The 17,745-nt window shown below is 46.0% G+C and overlaps 1 protein-coding gene across 1 annotated transcript in view; it reads right to left on the reverse strand.

Annotated features, from left to right (window-relative positions):
- PAX9 (paired box 9) overlaps positions 1–17,745 on the reverse strand; it is a 31,978-nt gene that overhangs the window by 3,520 nt on the left and 10,713 nt on the right. The window contains exons 2-4 of the mRNA XM_082452215.1: positions 13,456–13,849; positions 12,074–12,700; positions 8,934–9,076 (exon numbers count right to left, since the gene is read on the reverse strand). Coding sequence (XP_082308341.1) covers positions 8,934–9,076; positions 12,074–12,700; positions 13,456–13,459 — 774 coding nt within the window. The 5' untranslated portion in view covers positions 13,460–13,849. The remainder of the gene's footprint in view (positions 1–8,933; positions 9,077–12,073; positions 12,701–13,455; positions 13,850–17,745) is intronic.

Here is a 17,745-nt window from a genome sequence, read left to right on the forward strand (position 1 = left end):
TTAATTGTGATTAAGTACTCTTAGAATCCATTCAGCTCTCTATCTGCCTTTGTCAACCTTCCCCATACTTCAGTTTTGTTTGACTCTTTTGTTGAGGCATTTGTGAAGGGCCTGGTTGGTATAGCTTTCATTTCCAGTAAAGAAGGGCAGAGTATGGGCTGTCACTTTAGAAACTCAAAATGAGCATGACCTTTGATAAATAAAACGTGGGCCATATTTTAAAACATCATGTTGAAAATGCTTGTTGGACGAAGGACATGCAAAATCAGGCAGTTTGTCTATAAGGGTTTTTTAATGACAATTGGAGGTATATTTTCCAGAGCTATTTTATCAAAAAGGAAACTGTCAGAATATAAAAGAATCGCATATGCATGGTTTTGAAATTGGAAAATCTGCTTGCTAAGTTTTAGGGCCCTGTGATCTGAATTTTTAGAAGCCACATGGATAAATCTCTTGAAATGAATTTAAATGTAAAATGTTAGTTTGCAAACAAAATGCAGCAACGCTGGCAGGCAAGTCTGCCTAGAAGCCAGTGTTCCCTTGGCAACCAATAAATTATTGTTGGTATCGTTACTATTAACAACACCAAAAACACCCTGATTTCTAATCCTCATTCTGGCATGAATACTCGGCATCCTTCTTCAACTAACTTCATTTTTCCCCCTGAATTTCTACATTGTTGGGGCTTCCCTGGTGGCGCAGGGGTTAAGAATATGCCTGCCAATGCAGGGGACAGAGGTTCGAGCCCTGGTCCGGGAAGATCCCACATGCCGCGAAGCAACTAAGCCCGTGCGCCACAACTACTGTGCCTGCGCTCTAGAGCCCACAAGCCACAACTACTGAGCCTGCGCTATAGATCCCACGAGCCACAACTACTGAGCCCGCGTGCCACAACTACTGAAGCCTGCGAGCCTAGAGCCCGTGCTCTGCAACAAAAGAAGCCACCGCAAGGAGAAGCCCACGCACCACAAGGAAGAGTAGCCCCCGCTCGCCGCAACTAGAGAAAGCCCGCGCAGCAGCGAAGGCCCAACGCAGCCAAAAAGTAATTAATTAATTTAATTTTTAAAAAAATTTCTACATTGTTTAGAAATAAAGAAAATCCTGTTTCCTGGTAGTGATGTGAATAAATAAACATATATCACCATATTTCCTAATGAAACTATAATGTAAATAATAGAAATATTATTCATAAAACCAATTTAAGCCTTAGAGGTAAGAAAAGCAGACATATGTTGGATACTTCTTCCAATTGAACTGCAACACAGAAATTGTTTTCTAATTTAATTCATTTGGTTATTATTTTCACTTCCACATCTATGAGAATGCAACAGTGGGGTCTCAAAAATGATTTTCTCAATTTAGAGTAATGCATGGAGTAGAATATATACATGAATGTGATTTAACACTACTTGTGGATTTCTGACAAAATAAGAATAAAAGTAGAGGAGTTAACTTTGCGTAGTTGGTTCTATAAGAAGACACATCTCATGTTCTTTTTGTCAGAGTGCTTGTTCTTTGAGAAATGGGGAAGAGGAAAGGAAACTGAGGTTTCCTGGATCTGTCCTATGTCCCAAGCACGAAGAAATATCCAACATATTTTATCGAATAATTGGAACTGACAAATTGTATCTCATTTTAACCTATTGAGTTTATAATAATTACAAGATAATTTATAATGAGTACAATGTGATGTTCAATTGAAATTAAAATGTGTTACAAAGGATGACGCTCTGTTTTTGAACAAAGAAGCCATTGCATATCACTGTTGAATACAAATGAAATATTATCCTCTTTTTATACAAAAGAATATAGATTAAGGAGTTTAGCCATTTACCCTAGGCCAATCAGCAAGTCCATGGCCATGTGTTAAAAGAAATTATCATCCCTGTCTGATGCAGGATCCTCTGTAGCAAATCATGCTACTCTCCCAGACAATTAAAAGATAGATACAATTTAATTTCAAACTAGAGCATCTTTTCTGGTAAAAGATTCTTTCCTCTTCTAGAACCTGATTCTCATTCTTAGATCCTAATTCTGTTTCTTGACTTCTAAAAGAAACTCTTTTTCCTGCTTTCTGAAAATGGCTCATTAGAAAATGGCTCAAAAAAGACACACTTTAAGACTCTCAACAGATGAGTATGAAGATAGACAACTGTCAAATTGCAGAAGAAATTTAGCATTGCATAGAGATTTTATTTCTGATCATTATTATCTAGAATTTTCCCAATAACCTAAGAGAAATTAGTTTGGAAAGGGATTGTTCCAATTCAGTTATGGAAAGGTGTTTGCATCTATATTTGGCCTCTTCCATTCTAGCATTAATTAATACTTTATACTATTTGTGCCAATGTGCACCAAGAATCATAAAATAAGAATGTTAAGGCTGAAATTACTTTTAAAATAATGAAAACCTTTGCTCAACAGTTTCCAAGTACATAGGTTAGATTATTTAGTGTAATACAGAAACAGCGTATTGTTTAGCAATACAGTTAGCAGAAAAAAAGTATTGGTGAGTTCTATTTTTCATCACAGCTAAGTTTTTCCCACTCATTCTGTTTCTTTATATTTTTTCTATCATTCAACATTACGTTTCTCTCTGAAATACTTGCTTTGTTGTAGTCCCTTTCCCTTCCTTACACCCTTGCCCTTGGAACCACTGCTCCCTGATGTGACCCCTTTATTTGGGGCTCTTCAGCCATTCTGATGTAATGTCCACAATCCCTTACATGGGTCCACTTCTTTTTGCCCAGAGATGTTCTCCCTGAGAAGCCAGGCTGGACTGGACTCTCATTTTAGATAATGCTCCTAGGATGTGGGGGGAGGGAAAATGTTGGATTTAGGCCCCTGTTACCTTCAGGTGCCTTACTTACTCCATAACTACATTTGTTTGTCAGGTGTAAAAAACACTAAGAGTTCTTTCCAGATTTGTCCATTTTCTATTAAGGCAAACTTGTTTTTTATGCTATTAGTCCTATTAGTATGAAATATTTCAAAGTTCTCTAAAATCTGCAATATATTTAGAGTCATTTTAGTGATGTGGGCCCCTCTGTACTGCAGAAAGGAAAGCTGGGAAGGGAAGCTCAGAGAGGTTTGACATCCTCTTGTAGAAAAAGGCAAGGGGAGGCTAATAAAGTGTTTGCTTAAAAAAAAAAAAAAAGAAATCTTTAAACTTAAACAGTTTAAAAATAGCTCTTAGCTTCCCCTCAGGTTAAATTATGACCTAGATTTGGGGTGGAAAACCTGCCACCTTCACTATTCATTCGTTCTAGTAACTCAATAAACACATCAATTTTCTCACTATTAATTTTGAAACATGACATTAGTAAAAGGTATAAATCTCTACCAGGTAAAGTAATTGTTATTTATGATGCAATCACTGAAAGAGTAAAATTTTCCACCACAAAGGAAAACAACTACAGGTAGCATTGATGTTTGTTTATTCTTTCCAATAAAAGAGTACATGACTTAAACTTCCCAAATCTGTTTAATGTTTTCAGTGAAGGGCATGTAATTAATCTGAAAAGCTAGTTAGGCTGAGGAGAGACTACCAAATGTACACCATAAATATAGTGGGAGCAAACATGCTAAATTGCTCTATTTAATTGGATTGTAAATATGATTTATAAATCGACCAACATATGGAATCCCCAGGGAAGAGTAAACAGCTTTTCCAAATGAAACCCCAGCAATGGGCATGTAATGGAAATCTCATTTTTGAAAATGACTTTACCTAAAGATTCCATAAATAAAACGTCAATGCATCAACCCCTTCTTCATGTGGCTCTTCCACGAAAGCCCTGAGAATCCTTTCCTGTAAAGAGCTGTACAAGGGTCCTCCCTAAGGCAAACTGTCTTCTACCTAATGTTGAGAACGAGATTTACTAATACAAAATAAAATAGACCAAATTGTATACTCTGGAAAAAGTAAGTTCCTTGCTCTGTTGAATGTTTTTAGAAAAAGATGGATTTTTATCCCACTGACATTAAACAAAAGAGTCCAGAAAAAATACATAAGATGCAATGTAGTCTAGTTAAGGTCATCACAAGAGAGAATGAAAGTATGAGTTTTCATTGCATTTGTTCTAAAATGTTAGAAATACAGATTTGTCAGTTTTCAAAAATATTCCTAAGTGAATATGTCAAGAACCTATAGTGGCAGAGAGCTAGACTGTAAACAATTTGAGGACAGGAACTTGTCTTTAATCATCTCATATCCCCACAAAATGGGACACATTATAGGCGTTTCATAATCATTTGTATACTTAAGTTAGTGCAGCCTTTTGAAAGCAAAAGATGTGTTGCTCTTGCTTTTAAAAAACAACAACAAGAAAAAAAAACAAAACTGGGCACCCTTTATCACAGAACAAGCATAGCACTTTAAGTAAGCAAAATGAGTAAAGCTGTTGAAAAGGTAAATAAAAGTTGTAACCTAGCTATTTCATTATTTGATTTATGGTCATTCCATTTATTCCCCACCCCCACCCCCAGAGAAAATGGAAATGCATTAGTATCCAAACACTTGTGACCATGAAAAACTGGTATGACAACTGTCTGGCAATTAGATGTTATAGACTATTCTTCAGATGCTGGTAGTTGTCTACTCAACATTTTTTCTCCTGAAGAAAATGCAAATAGCACTGCCAAGTCTTCTATCCACAGTCTTTCATCCACTCATCAGTTCTACCTGGTTCTTCCCTTATGACAAAATCAGTTTACCTTGGCCTTATAATAAAGTAGGTTCAGCCACAAATAGAGATGTGCTTCACCTAGAATTTCAACCTCGATATCATAAGCAAGAAAAAGCTTCAGATCTGAAAATAAACAAGATTCTCTCTCTTTTTTGGTGAAATCATTTTTCTGACTGCTGTTCTACCCTTCTTAATTTGTTATGCAATAACCTAGTAAAATAAATCTGACAAAATGAAATGACGGTTGTAAATATGGTTTCAACATTCATCCAAAAGGATCTTAATTATGGATAACTGCAGATCTAAATGTCTCTAGGTAATGGAAAGCTGCTATTTAAAATGTTCTTCTAAACTTTATGTTTCCAAAATGTTATTAAAATTGATGTAGCCTTGAAAAAAATTTAAATCGCTTTTTTTTGTATATTATATGACACATTTTAGCAATACATAATCAATAATTTTGTTTTAAAACATAGTTAAAAGTTAATCAGGTCAAAGAATATTTTTCATAATAAATAACATGAATTTCAAAGACTATTGGCATTTGCCTAAAATTGCATTCTCTACAAAATTATAAATTATTTAACACAAAGTTAACTTTGTTTGATATGAAGAAGAATCCATGGCAACTTCATTTATATTTTCACAAGAACAGTGTGTCTTCGAGGACAGCCAATCTGTTAAATAATGCACTAGAAAATTATATTCAGGATGCTGAAATACTGTCTTTATTTCAAATACAATGTATAAATGCATGTTTCATAAGAATTTCAGATTAATTTACGTCTCCAAATTAAACTCTTTTCGCATCTCATTTAACTCTGAACTCTTTCATAAATTCAAGTATTTATAGACTAGTTTCCATTCCTGAGATCTCAACCTGTAGCTAATTTTATATTAAACTTGCTGTCTGAGTTGATGTATATACTACCCCAAAAGGAAGATACTCAAAGATTATAAATCTACCATTCAGATTACTTTAATTATAGTACCAGATATTCATTTTTTTCTGACAAAGCATGCACAATTATACAAAGAAAATTTCAAGAACTGTACAACTGTTTATAAACTGTTAGAATGAGGCATTAATTCACTAAGTACCATGTATAAGGGTAGATATATTCCAACCTCATGTTTCTCTGTATGTATTTGTTTTTGTTTTTGTTTTTTTGCCATGCAGTTGCATTCAAGAGAGGTTTTACACTTTCCACAGAAAAGGACCAGCGATTAGGAACCAGAGAACATTATTGTCATTCAGAGTTAGATAAGATTAAAGAGTTCTAGCCCAATATTAAATGTGGGTGAAAAAAAGCCAAAATAAATATGCTTTTTCTTCTATCCTCAAAGATAGACAATATGGACTTCTGAATGGCACTATAAAATATCAATTGCAGTGTAATATTAAAGTGTACAGTTTGAATATTCTAAACTAATGTTTTAAAAACAAGATAGATGTGTGCATAAGGTTCTAATTACTAGCAATCGGGCATCTTTCTTTGCAGTTTAAGCTGAAAATAGAAACTCTAGATTACAGTAATCAATAGAACCTATGATCAGTTGTCAATTCAGCCCCTCTGGTAATTTTACAGGTATATTCTGACAAAGGATTATGCTCAAAATCCTATAATCCTGAACCCTTGATTTCCTCCTTTATACACTAAAATGAAATTGAGATTATATAATACTACACTATTTAATAACAACCATAAATGCACTAAAAGTATTATGTGCAAAAATTTTGAGAATTTTTTTTTTGCCAAAGACTTTCAATTTTTGTTTATAATACAAATAGAGAAAAGTTTTACCTAAGTTTACACTAGGGTTGTGGAAATGTACATATGCTGATAACATTTTGAAAAATAACTTTAAAAAATAAAACTACCCTTTGAATATTTGTAGGAGAAATGCATATATATATGGAATACACACACACAACACACCTTACATTTGCATGTTTGTTTATGAGCAAGTTTTAATGTATAATTTTACCCTCAAGGAACTCAACATCTAAATTCCAAAACTGCTCACAAAATGACACAGTCTAAGTGTATGTGTCTACTTAGCACACCTTCAGCATTAAGCACTATTTTGATAATTATAATAGAGTTGCTACTGATTTAATTATGCAGAGAAATTTTTCAAGTTTTGATATTTTACATCATTTGTATTATCTTGCTACATGGCAATGCAGAAGATTAGCATATTGCCAATAAGAACTTTCCAAATGAAAGTTTGATACAAATGTCTTTTTCTTCTGCAAAAAAATTTTAACTTGTCCTCAAGCACTTAGAACAATACTTATTGGGCCACTTATTTAAGTTATACTCTTATAAATCTGATAATTAAGTGACTTGATATTCACTGTATAAAATGTAATGGATTTTTAATGTTCAGAATATGCAGGATAGATTACTTGACACAGTGTTCTATTTTTATTTTAAATTGATTAGTTTCATTTTGAAGTGTATGTATTAACTAACCATTTCTAAACAAGATAATACACTAGGTCTATAATTCAAGGGAGTAAAAATAAAAGTAATCATAAAGATTTTTGGATTATGCCGCTGCTTTATATATAAACTGGGTTCATCAACTACATGTGGGAATTAGAGACCTTTTTTTTCAACTCTGTACTTCACAATGTTATTCCAGGAAATGATGACCTAATAAACATTACTGAGCACCAATTAAATGCTTACTACTCTGTATGCTAGGTGCTTTATAGATGCTCTATTGTTTGTAAACAAGTACCTTGACACTTTTTGACTATGAGCTGGCTGACCAAAGTATATTCTGACAAAAGAAAAAATTTCTTGTTTTTGAGTCAATCTCTAACGCCATTTCTATCATGATAATATTTAATGAATGCCTACTATGTGCCCGATGGTTGCATTATCTCATTGAAATTTCACATCTCTTGAGGTTGGCCCTATTATTTCCCTATTTTATAGATGAAAAAAATGGAGGCTCTAAAAGGTTAATAACTTGAGTAAGTGGCAATGGTGCCATTGTACATAATGCCTCTTCTTTACGAATTACCTGCTCTTCTGTGGAAGGTAGTGACAAACTTTCTTACAATCTCTCTTTGGCATTCTTTACAGTAGAAGGAGATTCAGGAAAGGGACCCTCCTTCCTTGCTGCTATTTTCTGTGATATTTGTCATGGGAGAGCTACTAATCTATATGGGATTCTGTTTTAACAAAATAAGGGAGGGAAGAGGAACTGGAAATGGGGTTTGTTAGGGAAAATAAAGACTAGGATTTTTTTTTCCCAATTGAATAAACGTTGCAAGTTCCATTGCGCTTAAAAAGTTTATTTTAACAGATAAGAAAACATTAAAAGTTTTAAGATTTCAAAATAATAAAATGAAAACTGGGTATTTTGAGGCTTTGGAATTGGAGTTTGGTATGAATACATTTGCAAACCTACACAGGTCTGCTCAAAGAAACCTTACGCTGCTTTAAGGTCCAGGTTTGTTTTTGCTGTTGTTGTTTGCTTTTTTGAGAGCTTTGAACTCCTGACTCCACCGTGGTGATGAATTTAGACTCAAAAACTCTTGGTCTTTTGTTGTTGTGGTTGCTTAGTTTTTCTCAAAGGGAAAAAAAAAAAAAAAAACACGGGTGTTTTAATTTTTCTTTTGGAGAGTTGGGGGAGGGAGAGAGGGAAAGAAAAATTAAATGGTCCACAGCCAGTCCGTATAATTTGAGGTTTTCTCACTAACCTCCCTGGGGAGATTACGACGTGACCTTTAATCGGGAAACGGTAACTTTACGCAGTTTATCTGCTTGCCCTCTCCTCGCCGTCGCTGGACCAGCCACGCGCACCCGTTCTCTGGGAGCCGCGGACCGTCCGCGCGGGAGGAGCCGCAGCGGCGCGCCCTCGGGCGTGCGGACCGCTCGTCCCGCGCGCAGGTGGGAACCCACGGCCGCTCTCCCGGCCCCTCGGAAGCGCCTTCCCGGGTAAGTGTACCCCGACGCGAGCCGCGGAAAGGGCTTCAGGCGCGACCTCCCCGCGCCTCCAGGGGCCGAGCAGGCCCGGAGGCGCTTCCAGGGCCGCGGGGGTCGAGGCCTCACTACGCCCTCGCGGGTCCGGGCCTCCGTCCCGCCCCCATCGCCCCGGCCTGGGGCTCGTGGCCGCCACGGGGAGTCGACCTGGGCCTCTCCTCGGTAGAGGCTCCGAGAGGGGCCCGGGGCCTCCGTCGCCCGAACCCCCGCGGCCCACCCGGCGGGGCCCTCGCCTCCTCACCTGCGCGTACTTGGCTTCCTGCTCCAAGGCCCCCTTCTCCAGCCCGTTCACCGCGTGCGGGGCGGCGGCGGGGAAGTTGCTGCGGCCCAGGCTGCTCCACTCCTCCACCTTGGGGCTGTGGTAGGGCGAGCTGTCGCTCACTCCTGGGGAGGAGGAGAGAGGGCGTCAGGCTGGAGGGCCAACCGCGCGCCCCCTCCTGAGACCGGCTGCGAACCCGCGACCCGCGAGCGCGAGGGCTGCGACCTCTGCCGGCCCCCTGCCCTCCGCCTCCCAGGGGTGCGGGAGCGGCCCCTCCGGCAGGGAGCCCAGGGCCCGGCCAAGGTGACTCGCCTCGAAGTAGGCCTCTCCCCGCCCTCTCCCCCACGCCCGCGGGAAGATACGTTTTTCTTTTTCATCCGGCCTTTGATTACCTCCTCCCGTCCTCGCTCCCCCGGGGAAACGAGTGGAAGGAATCTGAGAATTTTCCCCCAGTTTTCCCAAATCAGGGAAAGAACCCGTGAAACTGGATGCGCCGTTCTCCCCATTCCTAAGTCAGGGTCCCAATCCTGACCCAGGGTCGACTGGGGTTCGACAAAACTCTGAGACCGGTGCCTTCCGAAAAGGGAGAGAGGGTCTCCCAGGCCTAACCGCGCCTATGCTGGCGCTCAGAAACATCCAGAAAAGTGCTCACTGTGCTGTGGAGATCTAGTACTTATGTCAACAGATGGAACAAAAAACCTGCACAGTCCTTTGCAAACAAATAACTAAAGGATGCCCACAATATACATGCAAAACATAGGTGCACAGGTTTCTGCCTTCCGTATGTGCCTACCTTGTGTGAGACTACCCTTGATGCTCTATCTCTACACATTAAATACATGAGGTTATGTGCATATGACTTAAAAAATAAATACTACAGTTACCACTGTAAATGCCACCAGTGTCAGAGGTAAGGTTATAGGTTTTCTTTTTCAATGAAACAAAAGGTTAGTATAATTAAAGTATAATTAAGTATTTTGGAAAAGAAGTAAAGCCATCAGCTATCCTTTATGTTTTTAATAGAGATGCAAAGAAAATTATACGGGCGTAAACTGATTACCACAATACCTAGAGGTGTGCATATTGAATCACTGGCATCTTTAAAGTGAGCAAGTAGAATTTTAAAGAGAAGATACTTGAAAACTATGAGCAGTTGGTCTTTGGGACCCATGGGTGGAGGACTGAAGTTTGACAAAGCTACTACAACTTGATTTTAAATACTTCCATCTGATACAGTGCTTCAAAGCGGCAATCATTTTGTAGAAACGATCATTGGTAGAACTAATCATTTTATATTCACAGATTTGTCAGAAAACAGGTTGTTTAAAGCTGGCATCCAGAATCAACAACATGTAGAATGAAGAGTTGCTCCTCTCCATAATCTAATACTTTTTCACTGACATTTGGTCTGATTGTAGGCTCCCTAGGGAAGAAGAGTTTTCTTTTCAACTCTGTCAGTCTTTTTTCACTATGCCTCCCCCTCTCCAGAGAATTAGATTGTGTTCCAATTTGCACCAGGAAACTGTATTTTGGCCCAGAACTGCCAGTCTCTTCTTGCCTTCCCAGACAAAAGGCAATCGGTGGGCACAAGCCTGAAGTTGTCTTAAGAAATTGAGATCCCCCTGCGCGCCCCCATTTCTGCTGATCTCACACTTTCCCATGAACCGGGGCTTCCTTTAAGTGTCAGTGAGGTCAGTTTATCCTATAAATCAAGGGCAAACTCTCTTCAACTAAAGCTCCAACCAGCTCCGAACAAGACAAAACCGGGCTCTTAGAAGGATCTTGTAAAGTCACAGTCAGAAAACAAGAAGATGAAAAATCAGGGCTATGCTTTAATTATTTAAAAAGATAATTGTGCCAATGTGGTGGCAACCGAGAAAGGCAGGAAACAATTAAAGGAACTATTTCCCCTTTTCCTATTTAATTTTTCCTCTGCTCTTTTTAAACTTCTGTCTGAGAAATTAAGAAGGTAGGCTCTTTATCTCTGCATTATTTAAATTTTGCGTCTAGGGCATTTTTTACTTTCTTTTCTCCCTACCGAGGAAGAAGTTAACGCTGTTTTTGTTTTGTTTTGTCCTGTTTTAACAACGCAGTAAAAGAAAACAACCTCGGGTCTCCTGCGGAAGCCCGATTAAACACAAGGGCTCGAGGAATCGTTCTTAGCAAGCAGAAAAGACACTCACCACACGCAAGGTCAAGGGTGAGAAAGGAAAGGCACCACTGAAAACGTGCAGGGACTAGATGTCCACTCACATTCCCGGGGACTGGGGGACCCTAAAGGGAAGCGGCAGGCACGGGAAAAACGGCAAAGAACAGAAAAGAGGACAGCATGGAATCGCCGTGAATTTTCTCTTCATCACAGTGGTGGTTGGTGCCACTTCCTAAGATATATATGTAGTGAAATCTGTTAAGGTAAAAAGTGTCGGGGGTGGGGGGAGGAGGGGGGAGGAGGGGGAGGACAAAGAGAGAAATAAAGCAGAAAATTAGTCCCAGAATGAGCAATGCTGTAACACGCAAGTTACTAGTAGTAACTTCAGGACCTCCGTTTCCGAGGAAAATGAAGTGAAGCATAAGAATGAAACCAATTAGGTGACATTTGAACTTCCTGCCTGAGCAAATTTGGTCTGATTGCCAGAATGCAAGAAGAACACTGCAGTTTCCACAGGGTGCCCGACTCCTCGCGGCCGCATCTGATCCCCAAACAAGCTACCCACAACAGTGTCTGCAGCCGGCAGCCCCACGCCTGCTCAGGCCTCTCCGGCTGCGCCCCAAGTCCGGCCCCGGCGGCGCTCTCCAAGTGAGCGAGCTGGTCTGAGGCTGCGGCGGCGCGCGAGGCGGGGGAGGGTGGAAAATGCGAACCATGTGTCGGGGATGGGGGGATGCTGTGGGTCTGGTCGTTTGAGATGAGGCAGTAGACTGCGTGTGGCAAGGAAACGAAGGGCATGAATTTCACGTTAATGAGATCAGGACACCCCCTGGGAGGGCCCCTTACGTTCCCAAAGGAAGAAGCCTCAGGCAGTGGGATAGACGCGGGCCCCCCCGGAGGCGGCAGATACAGAGACCCCAGAGAGGGTGCGGAGGGAAGCTCTGCACATCCACACATCCGGTCCCCGAGCCCTTACCTTGGTCGGTGATGGAACGAATGCCCAGGATGTCGGTGACGGAGTGGGAGGAGGGCCAGGTGCGCGGCATGGCCACTGAGCCGGGGATGGCGGGCACGCCGGGCGGCGTGGGCACCTTAGCCGCGGCCGCCGTGATGGGGCTGGGGTACGAGTAGATGTGGTTATAGGGCAGCGCCGGCTGCGGCGCCGGCTGGTGCTGCTTGTATGAGTCGTAATGGCCCTGTTGGGCCAAGTTGCCGATCTTGTTGCGCAGGATGCGGCTGATAGAGCTCACCGAGGGCACGTTGTACTTGTCACACACGCCGTCCGCCAGTAGGCGGTCCCGTATCTCCCAGGCGAAGATGCCGGGGTCCCTCTGCTTGTAGGTCCGGATGTGCTTCACCACAGTGGGGGTGGTGACCCGAGGCTTGCTGCCCCCAATGGCTCCTGGCAAGATCGAGCCTGTCTCATTGTAGCGCGCCAGGATCTTGCTGACGCAGCCGTGCGAGACCCGTAGCTGGCGGCTGATGTCACACGGTCGGATGCCCAGTTGGGCCAGCTCCACTATGCGAAGCCGGATGGCGTTGGGCAGCGGCCTCCCGTTCACGAATACTCCTCCCAGCTGGTTCACCTCCCCGAAGGCTGGCTCTGCAAAACGAACACATGGCGCGCGGGGACGCGCATCCGCTGTTTGGGACAAGCGCTTGCCACTCGGCCTCCGCGCGCGTCATGGGACAAGGCGGATACACCCGCCTCGGACTAAGGACCCGGGCTTTCACCAAACCGTAAGGTCCCTGAGCCTTGAGGGACGGCCGCAAATCACCGCGGTCGAGTCAGACCCTCCTCCCTCATTCCGGTAGTGCCTGCGGCCGCTACAGGCAAATGTAGTGGTGAGACGCAGGGCCTCTCCGAGTGCTCAAAAGTCTCCGAAGCAGGCGGGGAAATCGGTCTTGACGCCTGCAAGCGGCTGCTTCTCGCCTACTCGGCGCTAAAGTCCTTGTGCCGCTCCCCCTTGATCCCCAGCGCCCCGCCTTGGGACCTGCGCAATTAGACAAAGTCTAGTCTTTTTTTCTGGTTGGCTTTTTTTTCCCCCCCGTGTCTGCGTGTATGTGAAACAAAATTTGGTCCGCAACTGGGACCGCGGGGCTTGCTGATGCCACCGCTCCCTACTCTTGAAATCAGAAAATGGCATCAACAGCAGCAACCCAGTAGCCCGCGTTCAGACTGAGCTGCTGTGCGTCGCTGACCCTTAGCGTGTTCCTACAAGTTGTAGGAACACGAGCAAAGTCAATAAGGAGAGTGTGAGCGCTCAGTGGTGCGCGCCCTCGCGCGCCCTCCCTCCCTCCCTCGCCCGCTCCCTCCCTCCCTTCCCGGTTCTGACAGCGTCCCCCGCCGCCACTCACCCATTGCTCCGAGCAGTACACCAACCGGGCCCCAGTTCCGCACTCCCAGAAAGAAACTTTTCGCGTGGCCTCAGTGGCCCGGTGTATCGCTCCCCCGGGCCGCTGGTGCCTCCGCTTCTCCCCGGGAGGAGGCGGCGAGAGTGCAAAAGGAAGGAGTAAAAGGAAGTCTGTGCCCCGATGAAAGAGGCTTGAGTTCTGCATTTCAATCTAAGCAGCAACGTGGGCTGGGCTGAGCGGGGCCGGGCGGCTCCGTCTATCACTCACTAGGGACACGCCCCCAAAGAGGAGGGCCCGAAGGCAAGCTGCATGATGATTGGTTTGGTCCGTTGAGCGACAGCACAGTCCGGGAAAGTCCTTCCGCTGTCTCTTTCAATCTTGCTCTGCACCTGGGTGACTAAATACAATGAAAAGAGGTGTTTGACACCTTCCCAGGGGCAGCGCAAACAGACAGCAAAATCAGGCTGTTAAAAATGCTGAATAAGCAAATGAAAGCGTTTGTTCTGAGTATGAGAGACTCGAAGGGAGAAGGGGCTGAGAATACTTCTTTGGGGGAAGGATGGACATCTCAGAATTTAACTTCAACCTCTAGGTGGGAGGTGAGCGCCACCGTCTTTGGTGGTGGTGATGGTGAGCCTTCTTAGAATAGCCTGTCCTGTAAGCCTCGAGGGGATATCAGGAGAGGATGGCTGTTACCGGCGGGTCCTACCGCACTGCAGCCTACGCCAGGTGGCCAGAGCCCAGGTGTGAGAAGGTAGGCCCGTCGGAGAGACGAGGAGAATTAGGGGAGACCAAGCCAGAGATGGAGGCCTTTGTTTCCACCAGGTGGAGACCTCTCCCCCGGCCTCGTGACTAACGCCCACACCAGTCTCTAGGGAGTTCATCCAGGAGCGCGGGGTAAAACCCTAGCCTAGGCTCCAAGCAGGAACGTAGCCACACGCGGCTAAAGCAAGCGCACAGCCAACGTCGACCAATTGCCAGCGCATGGGGCACTCTCTGCGGAAGCCAGCGCGCCGCAGGGCTCAACCGTGTTGCTGGTCCGCGGGCCCTTGGTGCCGGCCGAGGTTCTCCGGTTTTCCCCCACCAGTGAACCACTGCAAAGGGCTTTTGTTTAAATATGAGAAAGACTTGGTTCCAAGAAGGTGAACACTGAGCCTGCACATGTATGTGATTCCCACGTCTTCTGACTAGCTGCCAGAGGCCCTGCAGTTCAGCCTACCTTCTGAATTTTCACTTTCATTCACGCTAAGTCTAATCCAAAGTGTACAGTATTCTTTTTGGCAGTCAAAGTTATTCACATTTTGAATACCGGTTATGGAGAATGCTAATCAAAATCAAAAGCAAGATGGGGAACATTTTTAATGAACTTGGGAGTTTGTACTGCTTCTGGTCGAGGATACTGCTGCTGCTACTTGACAGTCATACGTTAGCTCTTTCTTGTGCACACAGGTTTTGGGCTGATTGTCCCACAATCCCGAGGGATGGGCTCTGGTTTACACATAGGGAAGCTGACTGGGCCCCGATCCGGGCCAGTAAGTGACAAGAGCCCAGGAAAAACTCATGATCAGCTGCGCTTTTTGAAACGAACAGTAATCTCCAGATCCTCAGGTTTCTATGGCAGGGGTGCCCTCTAAGCTGAAATTTACAGGTAGGAAAGATCTGAAAGATAAAGGAACTATGAAGTCAAACATCCTTAATTCTTTACAATCAGGTTCTTGTGGAAAGTCCCACAACTAGAAATACTTGAACTTATCTGCCTTTTTGGTTGTTGTTGCTGTTTCAATTGTTTAAAATCTCGAAGTTTGACTTGACAGCGATTTCACCCCGGTCTGACCCGCAGTACCTGTTGTGTGGCACCCTCTGGTGCTCTACAACTCGGAGGTCCTTTGTGGATCCCAGATTTTAAAAGCAGCAGCTCTTTCTTGGGGCAATTTAGTTGAGTCTGTGGTATCTGAGGGGAGTATACGATTTTGCCTGAGGCTTGTGCGATGGAATGAACGTGCTGGGCATCTTGATCGAGAGTCTCCCTGACCCCTCTTCCCACTCGCTGACACACACTACGTAGCGACCCCTGCGCGGACTCTGTGCCCAGCTGTTGGGTGCCCAGTGATCACTTCTCGGACTCTGCAGGGCTGCGAAGTTGATAAACGGCTGTTTGCCTTCTGACTGGCAAGACCCAGTGCCGTGATGTGTTTCTATGTGCTCTGTGAGGGCTTTAGCACCAGCACCAGCCTGGAGTGATCCAGAGGCTCGTATTGTTTGGAGCCCTGGCTAGGAGGACCTAACACACAACTCCCTCTCGTTCGCCCCCAGCTCCCTCAGTTGCCTCATATTTCCCGCACAGGTTTGCTGATGCCTCTCCATTTCCACCTGTGGTAGCAGGCGGTCTTGTCTGCAGTGGATCCCCTGCTCCGCGCCCCTCAGGGCCCAGCAGGCCCTCATTTACGCCGGCGAGGGCGGATGTTTGGCACTCTCAGCTCAGCGCATTCCCGAGAGCAGGCGAAGGATCTTGTTTGGGGACACTGAGTATCCGCAGCAACCTGAGGCCCGGGCTCCGGGGGCAAAAGGAGTCGAAGCTTCAGGGGACAGACAGAGGCGCCCAACCCTAGAGGAAGGGGCTGATGCAGAACCCTCCCAGGACGCACACTGAGTGCTGTGGCCAGGTAGCCCGACACCCGATGAGCTGGCGACCCGATGAGAGACAAGTGGCCTGAAGGGGGAGGAAGAGGGATTGGTAGGGGGGTAAGAGGGATTGGTGGGGGGGAAAAGAGGGATGGGGGAGGGAAAGAGAGAGAAACAGTAAGGGCCAGTAAGCCTCGACCGACGATGGGCGTAGGGATGCAGAGAAAAAGCAAGGGTCAGTTGAGGTCAGCGCCCCCTGGTTACTGCCTGCTCTGAACCCGGGAGATCACACAGAGATCGGAAGAATTTCGACTAAAGAAATTTAAGACCAAAACCAAAACACAACCAGTAAGGTCTGCAGCTGACACAGGCCGGGGAGAAGCCAAAAGCCCTTCCCAGGGCGCTGTCTAGGCCTCCTCTGAGGAGCGACCCGTTCTCCGGGTAAATATTTACTCAGTGGGAGACTGGAAGCTGGCAGGGCGGGAGGGTGTGAAGGAGGGGGCTACACGAGGTGGAGAGAATCCGTACGCTCGACACTGGCGGGGACAGACGTGTACACCGGCCCGAGGGGAGTCGGGACCCGGGACCCCAGAGGCGGCCGGGTTCGGGGTCTCGGCTGGGGAACTTTAGCCTGCCTTGCGCCTCTTTGGCTGGACTCCTTCCCTGCCCCTGCGGGCCCAGGCCAGATGCTGTAAAGTCTTCATAAATCTGTCAGCGGTCCCAGTGCTGCGGGCGGTCACCTGCGCCCCCCCTCCCCTCCCGGCACCAGCGGGGTCTGAGCAGAGGTGCGGAGAAGGAACAGGAGTCTAGCTCCTTCCGAGGCCGCCCCAGCGCCACCCGGCAGACGGCGCCCGGGGGCTGCCGAGGTCGGACCCGGGAGCAACAGGCTGTGCAGGGAGTGGGGAGCCCTCCGCCCTCCAACGCGGAGCGATGTCCTGGGCTGCTCCGCCGGGCGCCTGCTTCCCGCGTCCTGCAGGTCAGCTACGACTGCTGACGGGACGGGGGGCGGGGGGCGGGGGGCTGGTATAGCGAGAGAGGGGCGTGTGTATGCGCGGGAGAGGGGTCCTGCTGTTTCCAGTCGCTTTTAGGAAGACTAGAGTTGGCCGAGGAGCATATTAAGGAGCAGATTCCTCCAGCTTGCCCCCTCTGTCGGGAAAAGACAGGACCGAGGGTGAGGCCCAGGCGACGGCGGCCGCCTCTCGCCCTGCCCGGGGAGTTCCGGGGATCGAAAGCAGCCAGAGTCTGAGCTCCCGGACGGGTTTTCAGAGCACAGTTCCTTTTTCCAGTCGTCTGAGGGAGAATATGGTAGAGGCAAGACCTCCGATCCTGTTCCCCCACGGGAGTGCCTCTTCCAGGGTAAGTGAAGGATTGCGCGCCGCGTAGAGAGGAAAAAGAGGCCAGACTTCTCCAATCCTCGCCAAACCGCGCTACCAACGCCCGGGCCGCGGGTTCCAACCCGGATCGGCCCAATGTTAAGTCCCGGCCCGGTAGGGTCAGCGGCCGCCCTCTGCCCACTGGACCTCCCAGCGTCTGCTGCCGCACGTGGCAGCCGGAGGCGCACCCGGTGCCTAAAGAGAGGGAAGGTCCACCCCGAGCTGCGGGCTGGACTCTGCGCGTGGAGCCGCGGGCGAGGTCGGAGGCGGCGGCTACAGGGAAAAGCCAGGCGGTGTG

Source organism: Balaenoptera physalus (genome assembly GCF_965194825.1).
Source record: "Balaenoptera physalus genome assembly, chromosome: 2".
Taxonomy (NCBI): Eukaryota; Metazoa; Chordata; class Mammalia; order Artiodactyla; family Balaenopteridae; genus Balaenoptera; species Balaenoptera physalus.